Here is an 18,108-nt window from a genome sequence, read left to right as displayed (position 1 = left end):
ATCACGGTAGGAAGTCTAGATTGAAAATATGGATTCCCAAATTCTAGATCGGCCTTCGTGAAAAATAACGGCAAATACAAAATCAAAATCGGTCGGCACAAAACTGAATTCTAGGCAGAGCGGTTTGGCAATACAGGGTTGACGTTACCTTTGGTTGAAGATCACTTTACGTTAGCGCATGACAAGAAACAAGGCAAAATTCCAATCGTGTCAAATCAGTAGAATACTTACCTTATGTTAACTTTCTTTTTTTTTCTTTAGTAAAAATGGAAAACAGATTTAAACTAAACAACTCGTCCTCTAACCTTTGTATTCTTGTACCCTCGAATATTCGTTATTTGTTTCACGTCATATCTACTAAGCGTTAAAAAAAGGCTTAAAACGTTTTTTTTTTGCAGTTTTTGACACCTTTTTCTTGCAACAGTAGCGGTAATCGGTTACGGTTCAGTTTTAGGCCCTGCCGCTTTGCAATCCACTGGATTGAATCCAGCGCTTTTTCCCATCTATCTTCTTCTATGGACTCAAAGGACAAGGGTCAAACTTCTGCCCAAATGACTGAATCGTTATGGTTTTATTTCAATCTTAGAATCAACTTGTGTATCTTGTAACCTTACTGAAAAGTTTCCAATGCAAAACTTACATTTTTGTTATTAACAAGCCATTACAGGGCAAGAGCGGTGGGTTCAAATTGTTGATCTTGTCAAACAGTAGCTTTTTTGCGACCCTGAAAATTCGTCCGAACAAAACAAAGCACATGGAAGAGAAGAGAGGTGAAAAAGGAAATTCCCAAAAATCATCCCATCACAACTGTTTTCGAGCGTCCGTCCGTGTCTGTCTATCTCTCCCTTGTTCGCAAATCTATGGCCAATGATGTGTCCATCTGATCCACTGGCTCGCGCCGAAAAACACTTGTGCAGCGGTGCGCAAACGAACTATCATCAAAGAAGAGCAGATTTAGGCTCTGAATCCTCTGAATCCAGTCATTGAGACGAAGACATTCTCCAATAATTTCTCCTGACTGGGCCAAGATTCTTTCCTCCATCTCCATATCACCAATCCTTCCCGCAAAGCTAGACCGGCAACTCCAGGAGTTGACCAAGATCCGAGGCCTGCTCTTCGGTCGCCTTACCCGCTTCTCACGCGTCATCCACGGTCACCGCTACACAGCAGCTGAGCTCGAGTGGAGAATCCTCGTTCTTCTCTCCTTGGTTGGCTTGATGTGGCGAGGCCGAGGAGCTCGCTTCGAATGAGAGTGTTCTACAGAACACGGACAAGTAGTTCTCTCCCGCCCAGTGGGAGAACGACGTACGCACGTATGAGGCTTTTAAGGCCAGTCTGAGCTCGGTCCAACCGATGGCTGTCCAGCTGTTTCGACTTGAACTTCAGTTCAATGTGAGACGTCAAGCAGCGTGCGTCGAGCATCACTTCTATCATCTTGGTCGTGGTTTCATTTAGCTGACGAGATTCAGGTGGTGGAGGCTCTATCTCAGTATCATCATCGTCTCATCGTCCACACACTGTTTGGTAAGGTTAGTGAGGCCTGGATTAGATCCAAACTGAAGAACGAGCCGGTTGGATGAGTTGTAAAGTGGTGGAAAATGAAATAGTGATTCGCCAACGGAAGGGTCTTGACAACATGATGACCCCTCGACGACGTGCATGTGTGAGTGAGCAGTATTCATGATGAAAACGAGACTTGGCAAGGTCTAGTTCTTGGTCTTTATAGACCCTTCAAAGGCCTACCTTCCATGCACAATGAGAAGGAAACGAAGTAAACTCTGGCCTTGGTGGTCAGTAGGCCTTGTGGCGACGTTGTTTGGGATATCCATCCCACCACCCGCCAATGGGGAACCCAGTTGTTCATTGGCCGACGACGAGACGTCTATTGTTTGTCAGATGAGGACGTTAAACTCGCAGAATTCGTCCCGATTTGGTGTGGAGCCGGACTTGGTCACGATCCGGGTCCGTTGCTCAGATGTGTTCTTTTATGAGTCCTTTCTGAAGACAAATCATTTCGGATACTTGCCTAATCTAATCAATCTCGAGCTCGAATTTTGTAAGATTCGCAAGGTGCCTTCTTTAGCCTTTTCGGGGCTAAGCAACCTCGAGAGCCTCACGATTTGTACCCATAACTCGGAATGGTCCGCCATGATGATGGAACTGGAAAAGGACGCTTTTACAGGTCTGAACCAACTGAAGCAGCTAAATCTGACGCAAAACAATTTGTGGACGCTTCCAGAATCTGTCTTTTGCTCATTGGACAGTCTCGAGTCGCTAAACTTGTCGAGCAATTACTTGCAAGACGTCATGGATCTTGGTTTTGCATCACAAGATTTACGGTCTTGCCGGCTGCCTCTTGAAACGCTTGATCTCTCCCACAACAGCCTCACCATCGTTCCAACCACTGCTTTTGGACAGCTGGTCAGGTTAAAGACCCTTGTTTTAAGTGGAAACAACCTCAATATTCTCGAGGACGAAGCTTTCACTGGCCTTGGAACATTACAAAAGCTGGACTTGGCCAACAACGAATTGGTGGCTTTGCCGCCCGATACGTTTCGAGAGATGAAACACCTGCGCGAGCTTTATCTTCAAAACAATTCTCTCACCGCCCTGGCCCCAGGGATATTTTCCAATTTGGAGGGACTCGTGCTCTTGAACCTCTCTCGGAACGATATCACCAATGATTGGCTCAACTCCGACGCCTTCTCGGCCTTGCATCAGCTGAGGGCGCTCGATCTATCGCACAACCAATTAACTCGATTGGACTCGAACCTATTTCGAGGCATGTCCTCTCTGAAGATACTCAATCTGGAGCACAATCGGATCCTCTCGGTGGAGGCCAATACATTCCAGCACCAGGCCCATCATCTGCAGATCCTCTATTTGTCCTACAACCGTTTGGAGAACCTCCATCCCAAAGCTATACACAGCCTGCCATTCCTCAACTCCCTTTCGCTTGATCATAACCAATTGCGGAGTCTGCACAGGAATGCCTTGAAAAATTGCTCCACTCTGCAAGACTTGGCGTTGCACAACAACCGCTTGCAAGATATTCCCAAATCGGTCAGATCATTGCCACTCCTCCGCACTCTAGACTTGGGAGGAAATGGCATCAAAGCGGTGAAGAATGATTCCCTGAAAGGACTCTCTCATCTATATGGGCTTCGCCTGGCCCAAAATGGATTAGAGCACATACACCTCGGAGCCTTCAACTCGGTTCCCAAACTTCAAGTACTCAATCTAGCCAGCAACAATATCGAGAAGGAGAATTTGCATGAGAATGTCTTGTTCCCCCTCACCGAGCTGAGAGTTTTGCGTTTGGACAATAACCACTTGGTGGATATCAATGGCTTGCTTCAAGCTCAATCCGAGTTACTCTGGCTAAACGTGTCATCCAATCGATTGCAATGGTTCGATTATGCCTCGATCCCGAAGTCATTGCGATGGTTGGACTTGCATGAGAACCAGTTAGAAGATCTGGGAAATTACTTCTCTCTCAAAACTGGCTTCAGCTTGGATACTCTGGACGCCAGTCATAATCGGATTAGTCGAATTGGTCCCTTTTCGATCGTGGACAGTCTCCAGACTGTGTTTTTGAAGGGGAACCAGATCACGACCATCGAGGCCAACAGTTTCGGTGAAAATGCAAATCTCCGACGAGTCGATCTGTCAGAAAACGAGATCAGACACCTCCAAATCTCCGCCCTAAGTGTCTATATGGAGAGCTTCTCATCTGCATCATCAGCATCAGCATCCCCTTCAAAGTCGATATCTTCATCTGCGAAATCATCATCAACGCTCGGCGGAACGGATTCGAGCAAGTCAAACGTCAATTCGGAAGATGGAAAAACCTCATTTAAAGGTGAGTTCGACTCTTAAAAGAGAGGCTTATTTCGAGTAGAGTGAGCGTGAAAGAGGGATCCCTGCGAACCCGAAAAAATATTAAGATTGGAGAGATCAAAATGAAATGGAAGATGCTCACTTCGTTCGGTGAGAGACAGAGAAACACCGAGATGGCCTGAGTCAAAGGAAGAGGAGGTGGAGGAGGATGGGCGAGGGAGAGAGGGCGAGAACCCAAATGATGAGCTCAAGTTTTTTTCAAGTTGTCATATTTTTTAGCGCGACTCTTTTTCCTCGACCGAGTTGTAACTTTTCCCACTTGAAACTTGGTCCCGTATCTCCGTGGCCTTCTTCTTCTTCTTTTCTTGTTCCCCTTTAGGAGAGCAAATGTCAAGATTTCTTGCACAGAGTGTCAAATTAAGTTTGATATTTGCCCAATGATGGCTGCATGCAACGCTTGGGATGATGCTCTTTGGAGTCCTCCATATGTAATTTCTGCGGATCGAGTTGCTTGGCAGGGAAAAACCGGGTAATTTTACAACTCGCTGAAAGAAAAGCTTAAATTGCTTTTCTCCCGAAAATAGGCAATGAGACAACGAGCGAGCACAGCCGATCGAGGCAAGAACGAGAAGAAGAGAGGAACAAGAGGATTGTCATGTGGGTTATCATTGAGGAATTGCACTTCTTAATGATTTCTCCATATATGCTTGCTTCCAACTACAAAAGCATGTTGTGAATAGAACCGTTTTCTCTGCTTAGCAAGTCATTCCCGAGACCGTCAGTCATTGTGGAGAAACTGGAAATGATTGATTGTGCCGAGTGTCTACTCAGGCGCTCGTATTATCATGTACTGCATGCAGGCGGACATGCCGCAAGAACAGCGTTCAAACTCCAAAAGTCTTGACCACAGTGTTTAGCACCTCGGAAACGCGGCCATTAGGAGTCGTCCATCCACCAAAGGGCCCTTTTTCTGGGCCAAAAACCCCAAGCAGGACTGTTTTTGGTGAAAGTTGAATTCCATGCATGATGATGGTCAGGGTTATATTTGCTGGTGGTGGTGGTGGTGGTAGTGCTGCTACTGCTGCTGCTGCTGCTGACTGGATCCTAGATCCTCCGTGATTCCTCCAAGACGATCTCCCCACTCTGTTCAGCTACGTACGCTTGCAGGTCAATAAATTGAGGCCAGTCTCCTCAAGGTTTGGATGAATCTTTATTGCCGACAAACTCTTATCACGGCTTCCTTCAGACTGCATACTACGTATAACCCAGCAGTATCTTCGAGTTAACCCTCGTTTTTGCTTTGTTTCAACAAAAACAAAGAAGCCGTTTCCAAAATATGCGCCCAAATTTTCAAGATCATCCCACCTCAATGCAAACAAGCACTTTTCACTCAAAAAAGCAAACAATCTGTGGAGCATTTGGAGGCTCTGAGATACGCCACACCACCGAGTGGCATGGAACATTTGCCATTTTGTTCACCAACTTGGTGGCTGAAGGCAATTTTTTTCCTCCTGGAATGACTTAGGGGACAATTTGTCTTTTCATAAATGTTTTGCATTGCTGTTTATGTATGGGTGCCAATTCACCTCAAGCACGCGGCTTCAGTGGAACTTCCTCCATTATTACTATGAATTTTCCCCCGGCTCTTGTTTTTACTGCGTGGGTAGGGGTTACACAAACTACCATTCGCCTTCACGAGTTTGGTGTTGAAGATATGTTTGTTTCCTTACCTTGGTGTATGTACATAAGCTTCTGCCTTGAAATGAACCCGCACTCTTAGGCTGAGACATTTTCCTAGCACTGGTTGAGTTTTAGAGCTCCTGATTCGGAGGTAGCAATGCACTCAGTCATTCATTGTTGCTCCTACTTTCCCAAAATGAAAGGGAAAGAGGGTTGGGCTGGAAAGTTAGATCTTGCCTCGCTGTTTAATGAACTGTAAGAAAGCTTCCCGGGAAGTAGTTTGTTCTTGGCTTGCGTTGAATTAGGTCTCCCTAGTCGTACGATTCCTGATTTTGTGTCGGAATATTTACACAGGTTCGATGTTCAATTCCTGCACTCCGAATCAGCACAACACGTCTCACTTGGAACGAAGGAAAAAGGTTGATTCGAACTTGATTGCCATGATTATTTCATGACTGTCATGCTGACAATCGCTTCCGTCTTTGGACGTCAGTGCTCGGCGGCCCGTTAATGGGGAGGTCGGTTTTTATGAGAAAATGATAGCTTTCGTGAGAATTCAATTTCGGGGGATGGGTCAGATTTGTTCCCATGTGCCATTAAAGACGGCTGAAATCACGGAGAGGCCATTGGCGTGGATGAGGATCATGAAATGCGAGAGGTCATCCTAATTGCTGAGTACGGGTAGTTTCAACGCTCAAGCGCCTTAATTTAGTAAGCGAAAACAGGACCAAAAGCATGGACAACTCATTCACCCTTCCCTGGTTTCATGCTCCCTTCCCGTCCCTCCATAATCATTAGCAGAGTCATAGAACTGCCACTATGTACTTTTACTACATGCATATAATAGATGGCGAGCGTGGACCGGCGACCGGAAAGAAACTTGGATTCTTTTTGTCGCAATGCGCGAATATTTTCGTAACCTAATTTGCTGGAAAAATTTGAATATCTCCTCCTTCTTTTCGTTTTCTTCCCTGCCCTGTTCCTCCTCCTCCCTCCTTCTCCCTCCTTCTCCCTTCTTCTGTTCTTCATTTAGTGTTACTTGAACCCGGGTAGATGCGGAGAAAATATCGGATCTCATGCTCAAGGTACTCTATGTACTTGCGGGAGGACAGCCTTCAGGTGCTTAAGGCTGGGGGAGAAACAGTCGTCACATCTCTAACTGGCCTTTAAAGTGTCAAGAAGACATAATATGAAACAGACCTTTGCGTCCATGTGTGAGGAATGACGAAAATGCGATTAAACCCCTTGGCTTGAAATAGGCACATTTCGGGTGGGTGGGTGTATGTATGTATGTACGTACGTACGTACGTACGTACGTACTTAGTTGGTCTGTCTAATCGGCTTGAGCAAAGCCCACTTTTTGCATGAGAGAGACACTTATCACATTAGCGCGCTCTTTCTGTCTCTCCCCCGGGTCGAAGAATCTAGCTTTGTTCTGGCGTTTTTATATGATTATCCCTCCATTTCGAAAGGATTATCTCTATTTGTCTGGCCTCAATTGGGCAGTCGTTTTAAAGCCTCGTCATTCCTAAACCGTTCTTTCTTCGTTCTCATTTCCAGGCGATCAAGGAGAGCGGGGAGATCGAGCAAACAATGTCCATTTTGATCATCAAGCCGAGTTTTTCTTGGCAGGCAATCCCCTCCTTTGTGATTGTGAAATGGAATGGCTCCAAAAGATTAACCAGGTCTCGCTGAAGCGAGGCTATCCCCGGGTCATGGACCTGGACAACATTCAATGTGAGCTCAACAACAAGCATCCCAACCAGAGTGTGCAGACCCAAGTGCCCATCTTGAGTGTCCGACCGGAAGAGTTTGTCTGCGAATACCAAGCCCATTGCTTCGCTCTGTGCATGTGCTGTGATTTTTTTGCCTGTGATTGCCGAATGCAATGCCCGGGTGGATGCTCTTGTTTCCACGACTCGGCCTGGTCTTCGAACATCATTCAGTGCTCGATGCGAGGTCATCTCGAGATTCCTCCGCTCATTCCCATGGACGCCACCACGATCTACTTAGATGGCAACAATTTCACAGGCACCCTCGAGAGTCAGGCGTTTATTGGCCGTAAACGGGTGCTGGCCCTCTATCTGAATCACAGTCAAATTGAAGCCATCAACAATCAAACCTTTAACGGGCTGACAGAGTTGGAAGTGCTACACCTGGAAGACAATTTCATCGGTCGGTTGGAGGGCTACGAGTTTGGCAATCTCACCTCGTTGCTAGAGCTCCATCTGCAAAACAATCGTCTCATCTTTATTCATGACCAAAGTTTTTCCTCTCTGGTCTCATTGGAGGTGCTTCATCTCCACGGGAATCTCCTCAAGACCTATCCACTTTGGAGTCTTCAAACATTGCCCCAGTTGGCCCATGTGTCATTGAGCGAGAACCCCTGGAGCTGCGAGTGTGAGTTTGTGCAGCACTTCCAAGAGTTTGCCCGTTCCAGCCGTGTCATCGCGGATGTGCATTTGGTTCAGTGTTATACGGATAACCAGAAGGTCTACTTAAACCAGAATGTCACTTGCTCCGATGCACTGGCCGTGACCTCGTCCAATTCACATTCCAATTCTAGTGGTGGGGCCTTCTTCAATGTTGGAGAGAACCATGGCCTGATGAATATCATCCCCGTTTTAGTCGGTATAATCGCGCTCTGCGTGATGATTGTGTGCTCAAGTCTTGTGATTTTTGTCTTCCGTACTCCCTTGCGAGTTTGGCTCCACTCCAAGTATGGGATTCGTGTTTTGGAGCCATGTCGAAAGTCTTCACAAGATAAGCCCTACGATGCCTTCCTAAGCTATTCTCTTAAGGACGAGGACTTTATCCAGCAGATTCTCGTGCCTCATTTGGAGCAAAGTGAACCCGGCTACAAACTATGTCTACAGCACAGGGATCTGCCAAACACGAGCTCCATTTCCGACACGTTCCCGAGTGTGGCTCAGCTCTGCGCCAAACATGTCCTCTTGGTCTCTCGGGCCTATCTGGAATCCGAATGGATCCATATCAAGTTCGCCCTTCAGGACTCGCCCAAACTCCTTTTCAAACCTGTGATCATTTTGTTGGAGGAACTTACCTCGCTCGACTTGGCAGCTGCCCCCGAATTCAATCTCCTTCTCAAGACAGTGGTTGTGCTGCGCTGGAACGAGGCTGGCTTTTGGAACAAACTGCGGTATTTCCTGCCCGATAGTTATAGCAAGTATAAATCAAATATTATTTCCCCTGGTGCTATCGCCTCCCCCTCGTCTCTACATTGTTCGAAAGCCTCGCCAAGGACAAATCACCCCTCTTCCTCGTTGGTCCAATCGTCCGATTGGTACGATGCTGTGATAACTTCCAATGACTCCTCCACGTCGACGCGGTCCACCATCATGGGTGGATCGCCACGAGACCAGAGCGCCAGTGCCACCGTTCCTGTCCAAGTGGTGGCCAATCCTATGATGATGGAGCATTGGGCCCCGTCCGAGGGATCGGAGAGTGCCTACTCATGGAATGACCACACTTACCAAACCATTCCACATCCCCAGCAGCAGGACGGTGGTCAGAACTCAACCCGTCAGAATCATACCAACCACTCCAGACAAATCTATCATAACTTGGATGATAGTGAGCACTTGGGCTCGGTGGATGTGATGCTGCCCAATGGTCGGATGGTTCCCGCCACGCTCGTCCGGAACCCCATGGGCAAGATTGTTCCGGTGGTTCAAGTGGATACCGTGTCGCCCCGGCAACACAACCACCACACCAACCATCGACCTCCCACCGATTTGGAGGAGAAGCAACCGCTTCGTCACCAAGAGGTGACCTTCCCTCGCACGGTGGTCTATAGACATCAGAACCAGACTCAGTTTGGCCCGAGTAGCGGTGGTCACCTGGTGTAACCAGAGAAATGGCTTCCTTCACTTGATCCTATCAGTGAAATGTGGGTTCTCCTTCCTTACTTTTGTCTTGAAGAAATGGTGGAAACCATTGTTAAAATTGCTGGCTGTGTTTTAGTCCCATACCCCTTCTTCTCCTTCAAAAGACCGGAAAATTCTCCCAAATTTTCTCGGAACGGTTTCTGCGAAACGAAACTAGTCGCCTTGAAACACACACACACATACGCAAGTGAACGAACTGTACTTCCTAGAGTGAACAAGAAATTTATACCCCTTAAAAATCGTCGTTGTTTGGATGAAACAACAACAGCAAGAGCAGATGAGAAAAAGAAGAAAAAAAAACCAGAAGAGCAAAAAGTGGAACACTTTCGTTCCAAATGTGTTGTTGTCATCATCAATTGTATAGCCAAATGAAATGAGTCGAAACGAAGAAAATTCCCAAAATATTTGTCCAGCTGTTCCAAATAGTTGAATGGTTGGCATGATATCGCGATATTCTGTGTTGCAGAAATAAAAATAAAATGTTAATTCTTTTAACTCAAGTGCTTCTTTTCCCATTGCTGAAGTGTTATTTAATCCTATTCTCGTCTTTCGCTTCAAACACTTCAGAAGAAAGGGAAAGAACTCCCGAATATCATTGAAAGGCTTCGGGGTCACAAAGCACAGCACCACCACAAATCGAAAAGAGATTTGGTTCATATTCCTCACTGAATAAATTTCTGATCCTTCGTCAAGGCCCGATAGGGTTAACAAAAAGGAAAGATTCGTTCCGACTTCACTGGAAAATAGCTTTTGGCTCAATTGCCAAAGTTTCCCTCTTTGCTTGAAATAAACTTGAAAGCGCTATCTGATGGTTCACCACTCCCTCCTCTCTGATCCAGAGACATGTACTTTTTTTGTTAGTGTCTCGCTCAATATTGGGGGGTGGGTGAGTATAAAAGCAAAACACTTGAAAAAACAACCTAACCGATTTTTTTTCTTGCATCCAAAAATAGGCAAAAATCTCCGGGTTTTTTGCATCTCATGAACTCGACCGTGCCCTGCGCAGAGCTTATATCCCATTTTTGTTTGTTCAGCTGCGCCCTAATATGCGCGAGTTTCAATGCGTTTGTATTCTGTACAGAGTGGAATTTGGGGGAAATTTCTCCGACTTCCAAGGCGTTGGACAAAGCTTTGAATACAGAATTGCTAGAGCGAAGGTTCGACAGTTGCCCAAATTGTCAGCACTCCATAAGAAATGTGCGATGGCCAATTCGATTCAAATGGGGACAATTTCGCTTCGACACAAAAGATCACGGATTAGATGGGTCCCCCGGGTTCTCGGCCCTTGAAGTTTGCTGAGCATGGATCATGGGGTTTTAAATGGCCACATTTGTTAGGCCATCTCATAACTCGAATTGGTGTCATGTTCATGTCAAACAAAAATGAAAACTGATAAGTTGAGCCTTAAAAATCATGATTCAACACATCGTCCCGGATCTGCGAAATCAGAGGGTATTGATTACCCTGACTTCAACTCATTTTAATATAAGTTTGGTCACACGTAGCAATCACAGTGTCCACGGTGTAAACGAAAATATATGCATTGTTGGGCTGTCCTAGTGCTGGGGCGAGTACGAGTGTACTCGAGTCTTTTGTTCGATTTTGGAGAAATTGGCCGGACTCGAGTCTTTTAGAAAGGACTCGTCTGCCGACTTGTGTAAAATAAATATTGGTTTGTTAATGAAAATTTCGGAAGACTAGTCTTTTGATAGACCTGGCCGAACTAAAAGACTCGAGTTCGGCAAAGGACTCAAAAAATCAAAGGACTCGTACGAGTCCGACTTTTGCCGGACTCGCCCCAGCACTAGCCTGTCTCTTCCACTAGCGCCTCTGGTGGTTGATTCAACAACCAGCCGGATTATCAGTCAAAGGATTCGAATCGAGCATTCCAAGCGGACATTCTCGATCTGCAGGATCGATTTCCAAGAATTTGAATTCAGGCCTTCTTGTCAAAAGATGGATGGTGTAAGAAGTGAAGCAAACGAACTAGTAGGAGGACTGTCGGGTGTGTAAATTGAAAGCGAACATGAGTCTTCCTTCTTCGTCAGCTTCCACGTCTTTGTACGTACATATGCACAGAACGTACAAGAGAGGCCAGCTTATCACTGAAACGATCGTTTGCACGAATTTCTTGACAGGGCATGAATTCTCGGTGATAAGTTGAGGCGATTGATCTTCAGACGAGTCACTAGGTTCACTTGGATTTCAGTGGATGATGACGGACTCGATGAATTCCCCAGTTTTGAGTTTCACGCCACTCAAGCGACAAGTTGATCTGACAAATGTTTGTCTCTCACCACTCGGCCCTAAGCTTGTCAAAATTTTCCCCGTGATAAGTATAGATGATTATTATTAGGCAGCAGGCAAATGAGCTTGAAAGCGATTACGAAAGCCTCCTACAAAAACAAGACTATGTGTGTCATGTATCTTCATGTGTTGCACATTCATCAAATATGGATGGATGGATGGATGCCTTCCAAGCATTTGTTCGCAAGGGGAATCTGGGCTTTCTAGTTGAGATTCGAATTACTCGGATGTCCTCCATAAGAGACAGGTGCTTCTGATAGGGTTTGAGTAGACTGAACGACAAGAATCAATCAGGTGAGCAGCTCAAAGCTTTCAGATCATCATTAGTTATGGGAGAGAGACCGGCATACTTGACACGCTTCTTGGGTGTTAAATGAATGATAAACACCAACAACCCCCGAGATTCGAATCATATCCTCTAGCTCTATATACACTAGCTTTCGTTTGAAAGGCATGCTGAGCATGTAGAATGAAAGTGTTACAAAGAATGCTTACCAAGGGTGCAGAGAACTCCACGTAATGGTTGTCCTTCCTTGATTAATGCCAAGACGCACAACAGATGGTTGACGAAAACGTCCATGGTTAGAGAAGTCTCTTGGTTCAACCAGCAATGCACATCATTGAAATGCTCACCCTATCTTACAGTATCGATCTTAAATACCTAATGGGATTTGCGCTATATTCTGGTCAAGAGTGTCCGTTTAAAAGTCAGGTCTTTGAATCGACCCTTGGCATCTTGAGAACTCGTGACGAGAACATCAAGCTCTCGAGAGAAAGTGCAATTCTTTCATAGGCCCTTTATTCCACACGGTAGAGGAACTTGGTCGCTCAGGTGCATTCAAGTGAAGTTCACTTGCGTTTGAATTAGACAAATCGCATTCCTATCTCGAGCCATTACTCGTTCCTGACTCTTGGTAAGGCTTCAACTAATAAGCAAGACGCTTCAATCTTTCAAACTCGAGCAAAGACGTGATTACAAATTCTGAAAAGAGCCCAAGATAAGTTCGACGAAATGCTTTTCACGTGTGCTTGTTGTACATGTGTGGGAGTATGTAGAAGATGGTGTCTAGATTTGGTCGGAATCTCCGGAAGTTCCCGAAAAGAAGAGTCTTAGGGCAACGGTGAAAGGATGAGTGTCTGAAAAGTTCCGCAGCCTTAGATATTTTTGCAGCATCTTTTTGCAAATCGCGCGACGTATAGACCATAAATTTCATCCACGTACCAACTTTAGAACAAATGACATTCTGGGGAGTTGTGATTGGGGATCGTCTCTTCCCAAGTTGTGGTGCTCAACATCCGGTTTCCTCATGATGGGATTTCCGGCCTTTGACCTCAAAATAAGAAACATGACAAGTTTCGTCAATCGCCCAAGGTCCATTACGACGGAGCACTACTTTCTCGAGCCAGAAGCTAGCTCTTTCTCCCTTGGAAGGACTCGGGAACCCTCGATACAAGTTTGATGAGGGGCGAAAATAAAACACCTGATCTTGGCATTTGCCCGGTTCCTCGAAATTGGCCTGGACTTTGAGCAAACATGGGTTAGGTTTGGTACACATGCAGAGCACTCCTATAAATTACATTGGGTCGGATATTACTTTCTCTGTGCTCAATTATGGTCCTTTCCTTTATCTCTTTTACGTGACTCACATACTTGTTCCCAGTCAAGTTTCGAGTTCGAACGAAGAAGACGATCGGTGGCCATCGTTTCCCAACTTGGCCCCAACTCTCTGCATTCGCACTTCATTTGGGAAGATTGGAAATCCTGGAGAATGGAGCCCCCAACCAACCAACCAACCAGCTACTTCCAATATTCAAGTGGCCCCAACTTCGAGAACTATTATCAAGATGAACATAATGGCGGCGTTCAGCCGCCTCCAAGAACGAACGCCAAATTTTGATATCATAGATTGGGGGTTGCAGTTATTTTTTCTCCTCTTTGTCCTCATCTACTTTCGAATGGGATGATCATCACCAGGATCTTGCTTGGGCCCCAATGTCCATGTGGGAGGCCTGCTTAGCGACAAATGGACTGCAAAATGCGCTCAAGATTGCAATGCGCCTTTTACCTTCTTGAATGAAGTTGAGAAATCTCGTTCTCGCGTAGGCTTTGCATTTGTTATGTTGAGGGGTGAGTGGAATTTCAAATTTCAAATATATCGTATTTGGGAGAGAACGCGTTTACTGTACAGGCTTCAGCAATACTCAAAAGTTTCATGGCCTCGTAAATGGCCTTGCCTCCAAATCAAAGCCCAGACTAAACAAGATTGAGACAGCTTGTTTGATTTATGGGCGATTCTGAACTCGTTTTCTTGTCTTAGACATGACTTTTTGCCAATTTGATTCACTGCTTGATGAAGCATGAATGCAACCCTTGAGCGCACATTTGGCCACCTTCAACATGAAAGAAGTTTTCGTATGGTGCAATTTAAGAGTCATTTTCAAATGACCCGAATCTTTCGAGATGTGTTTTGTGTGTGGACCAGAAGAAAGGAGGATTTTCATCTTTTCAAGTCATTCGGTGTGGATGAGTTTTTAAAATGATGACCAAAGTCGATAGACTTGGAGCGATCAATCACAGGGGAGCACGTTGGCTCGTGACAACAGATGCCTTCCAAATACTGAGAGTGAACACACTCACTACTGAACACATATACTTTAGAACTAGTTGGATGCTCGTGGCTAGAGCTACAACGACGACGACTAGAAGCAAATCCCCTTGAGTAATGTACCAATCATATTCATGGTGAAAGGCGCCCACAAGCCCGAGTTTTACAAACAAACAAAAGACCCATACGTCTCCCTGGAGTCAAAATGATCCATCTTTTGATAAGGAGGGGTAAAAAGCAAATTCTTGCATAAGGCACTTGTCTTCTTGAACAAGATTTCTCTCCTCCTCCCTCACCTTGACAAGGGGCAGAAGAACAAGAAGAACAAGAAGACCGAGGTATTACCTATTGGTGCTATGTTTCTTCTAAAGAAGGCGCAACAATCAATATTTCTTTGGAGGATATCGCTTTTGGAATGCCCTCCTCGGCATTATACAAACTTCTAGGGCTAGCTGTTAGTCGACTCGTCGATAAGCGGCTTCCTTGCTAGGTTGCTTGCTTGGTTGCTTGCTTGGATGGTTGGATAGTTGGTCGCTGTCTGCTTTGCTAGGTGTTGGTGGATTGATGTTTTTGACTCCCAAGCCAGGTCTTTTGTTCCGTTGACAGTTTTTGATGGGATTTTCCGAGGGCTCACTAGAGATTTTAATCTGTACATTAGCAAATGATGTTTTTATGCATTACAAGCTGACAAATGGTGGCCTTCATAACCAAATGTTGGTTCCGACAGGGGTGAAACTCTATGCCTACAATAGATTTCTTTGCTCTGCCAAACCATAAGTCAACTATTGTCTGCCTTTAATGATTCACGCTCCGTGCAATTAAAAGGACCATGATAGACCTGCACAGAGCTCTATGTCAGTTTCATCTCCAATTTAAATTCCTTGCCAAGTTGACGCAAAACCAACTTGTTTATCAATCCTCTAATTGAGGATGACAGGGATGCTTGAATGCTTGGTAGTCTTGCCCAGTAGTGTGCATCACAGCTCAACATCATCTTTCCTCCCCATTTCCAACAGGTTGGGTTGGGTTTTGAGGGCGAACATTACAAGCAAACACGAGGAACCGCCCGTCAGAACTTACGTATACTCTACCTACAATACATGTAGGTGCAGTACTGCAGAGTTTGGTCTTCTCCCTGGAAAGATGTTAAAGATCCTCATCATCGATTTTCAAGAATGTCTTCAAGCATCGCCGGTGTGTGTCCGACTGATCTCGAGTCAAGCTCTCGGCTCTTCAGTATGTACTACTGCAGGCCAGGGTCCGTACCTACTGTACGTACATAGAGTCAGTGAGGCATATACTACGTCGAACGTCTCATCGCCGAAGGTGAGCCTCGTTTTCAGGTAAAGAATGTGAATTATGATGGCCCCCAAATGATTCTCCTGACTATTGGTATTCATCCAAGCATCCAGGATCACACCCAGACCCAGAAGCGTGATGCATCGTCCATATTTTCTTTGGCTCTCCTCGCTGCATACATAAAGAAGAAGACCAATACAATATATGAAGGCCACCATGGTTCACTCCAAATGTAAGAAGACTTTGGAAGCAAGCAAGGGGAGGAGCAGAGATCTTCTGACGACGAGATGTGGAACGATATCCGGTATTTGCATGCTCATTTATGCCTGCCACCTGCAGTCATACCTGAGCATGACAGATTGGCCGAATAAGTTAGCTCAAGATGATGGTGAGTTTGAGAGGCAATTCCTACCAGATTTCTTTGCGATCCGCTGCAAAAATCCCACTGACACACTCACCAAGACTTTCAAGTCCGATCTTTGGCTGGCACAGTAGTTATTGAGCCTCCAAAAAGAAGATCTACGAGTGGGCAAGAAGGCAGAAGCGTTTGTATTTCAATACTGACTTCGGGTAATCATCCCAAACTCGCTCTGATCATAAAAGTCATGGGCGAGATAACATCGTGGAAGAAGGGCTCTGTCATGTTTATTGCAATTGGACATGGCTTAAACAGCCATAGATTACCACCAACAATATTCGATGGATGAACCAGGCTCTCTCAAATGATACGCATTTGGTCCAAGCCATCGTACATGGAACCACTTGTACTCTGGGCATCAATGCAGCTTGCTAAATTAGGACACTATTATCGATTGTTTTTGCCCTAATCGTGGGATCATATAAATGTCAGAGGCTGATTTCATAACACGTTTACATCGATGGTGAGGTCCAGGTTTTTGGCAGTCCTCTAGCTTGGCTAAGGTTCAGTGGGCCTTACCCTGTCAAACCATAAGCTGCAGATGAACGAGAGAATGATATTTCAGTATAATGATGCTTCCCTCTATCTCTCTCTCACCCCCGGCCCTCTAACTCCGATCTGACGATGATTATCATCTCAACATGAAGAATGAATTTAGAATTGAAATGAGTGCCTTTTATCAAAACCGAGCCGACATGACATGCTTCCATGCTCCTCCAGCAGATTCCCGTGCTAACTTGGTCAAATGCTCTCTGTACTCGAAGTCTTTTCATTTTCCTCGATCAGTGATACAGAAAAGGCATATTGTCATTGAATGCGAACTTTCATTTTCAAATTACAAGGTGTGGATGGCGAAGGATTTGATGATGGGCGGCATTTGAGCACTCTGCTTTTGTTTAGTATCGGGATCGATTGTAATGGGATACAAAATTGAGTGTTTTTATGCAAATTACATATTCTCAAGCAAACATGATCGTCAGAAAGTGGAATCGAGGCAGTCTGCGGGCTGTTGGCCCGTTCATTAACCTGTCGGAGAACTCAGGGAGAAAGTGAACGAGAGATGAGTGACTTGACGATTTGCAAAGCTGGATTCCAATCGCTGGAGAGACCGACCACGACCATATCCCCGAGGACGCCGACGAAGACGATGATACTAACACTGACGATGGAGATGATGATGATGATGATGATGATGATAATGATGAACCCATGATTTTTCATTAGGTGATATGCTAGAACCATCGCGGTAAAGTGAGAGAAGAGAAACCTCTTTTTACGAGTATCGCTCTCGAGCTACCTTTGGATCTTCCCAATTATAGTAGGCTCAATACCAGGCCTGATTGAAGTAAGCTAGCCCACGTCAAAGGTCAACGGGAAATATGCCTGGCTAGAGCCGAGACCTTGCAATCGAGTTTCAATTCCTGGGTTCAGCAAAGTGAGCTTGGGCCCGAAAATCTCAAGCTTTGGCCTCGTCATTTGATTGGAGGGTCCCGAGGAACAAGAGGTTTTGGTCTTTAGGTTGTGTTTCTTTTTTCTATTCAGCTATGACAGAGTTTGTAAATTGAATTTCATTCTCATGTTAAGGCGCATGAAAGAGGTATCACGGCCATATATCATCTGGGAGATGACCAATAAAAACTTATCTGATTCTGATTCTTCTCAAATATCCAATGAGATCTCAGCTGGAGCCGCCCCGAAGATTCTTCTTTGTCGAGTCATCCACCCATAATACATCAATACATACTGAACTATACACTAGTATAATGCACACTCCTTGCCTTAGACGACGTTCGGTTCGTTCAGTTCGTTCCGTTCTGTTCAGAAGTGGTAATACACTTGGCCTTCTGCCATTTAATCCTTAGACCATATCCAGTGATGCCGAATCTCTGATAATTTACTGACATGAAAGGCACCCTCATTTCGAAGGTTGACGCTTCAATCCGATGTGCTATCGGACAAGGTCGAATCGCTTGTGAAATGATATATTTTGTAGCTATCTTGAAAAATAAACAGTCTCTTTGGCACCCCTGAGTAATGATGGGGATGATCA

The 18,108-nt window shown here is 45.3% G+C and overlaps 1 protein-coding gene across 1 annotated transcript; it reads left to right on the top strand.

Moving 5' to 3' along the window:
* The first annotated feature begins 795 nt into the window (after window positions 1-795).
* On the top strand, window positions 796-9,518 carry LOC131888689 (toll-like receptor Tollo). The gene is made up of 2 exons (XM_059237608.1): window positions 796-3,862; window positions 7,081-9,518. The coding sequence occupies exons 1-2, from the start codon at window positions 1,756-1,758 to the stop codon at window positions 9,387-9,389; spliced, it is 4,416 nt and encodes a 1,471-aa protein (XP_059093591.1). The 5' UTR covers window positions 796-1,755; the 3' UTR covers window positions 9,390-9,518.
* Window positions 9,519-18,108: the final 8,590 nt, after the last annotated feature.

The sequence above is a fragment of the Tigriopus californicus genome, chromosome 10 (assembly GCF_007210705.1).
Source record: "Tigriopus californicus strain San Diego chromosome 10, Tcal_SD_v2.1, whole genome shotgun sequence".
Classification (NCBI taxonomy): Eukaryota; Metazoa; Arthropoda; class Copepoda; order Harpacticoida; family Harpacticidae; genus Tigriopus; species Tigriopus californicus.
The sequence above is the reverse complement of the archived record's forward strand: the minus strand, read 5'-3'. Positions and strand labels throughout refer to the sequence as shown.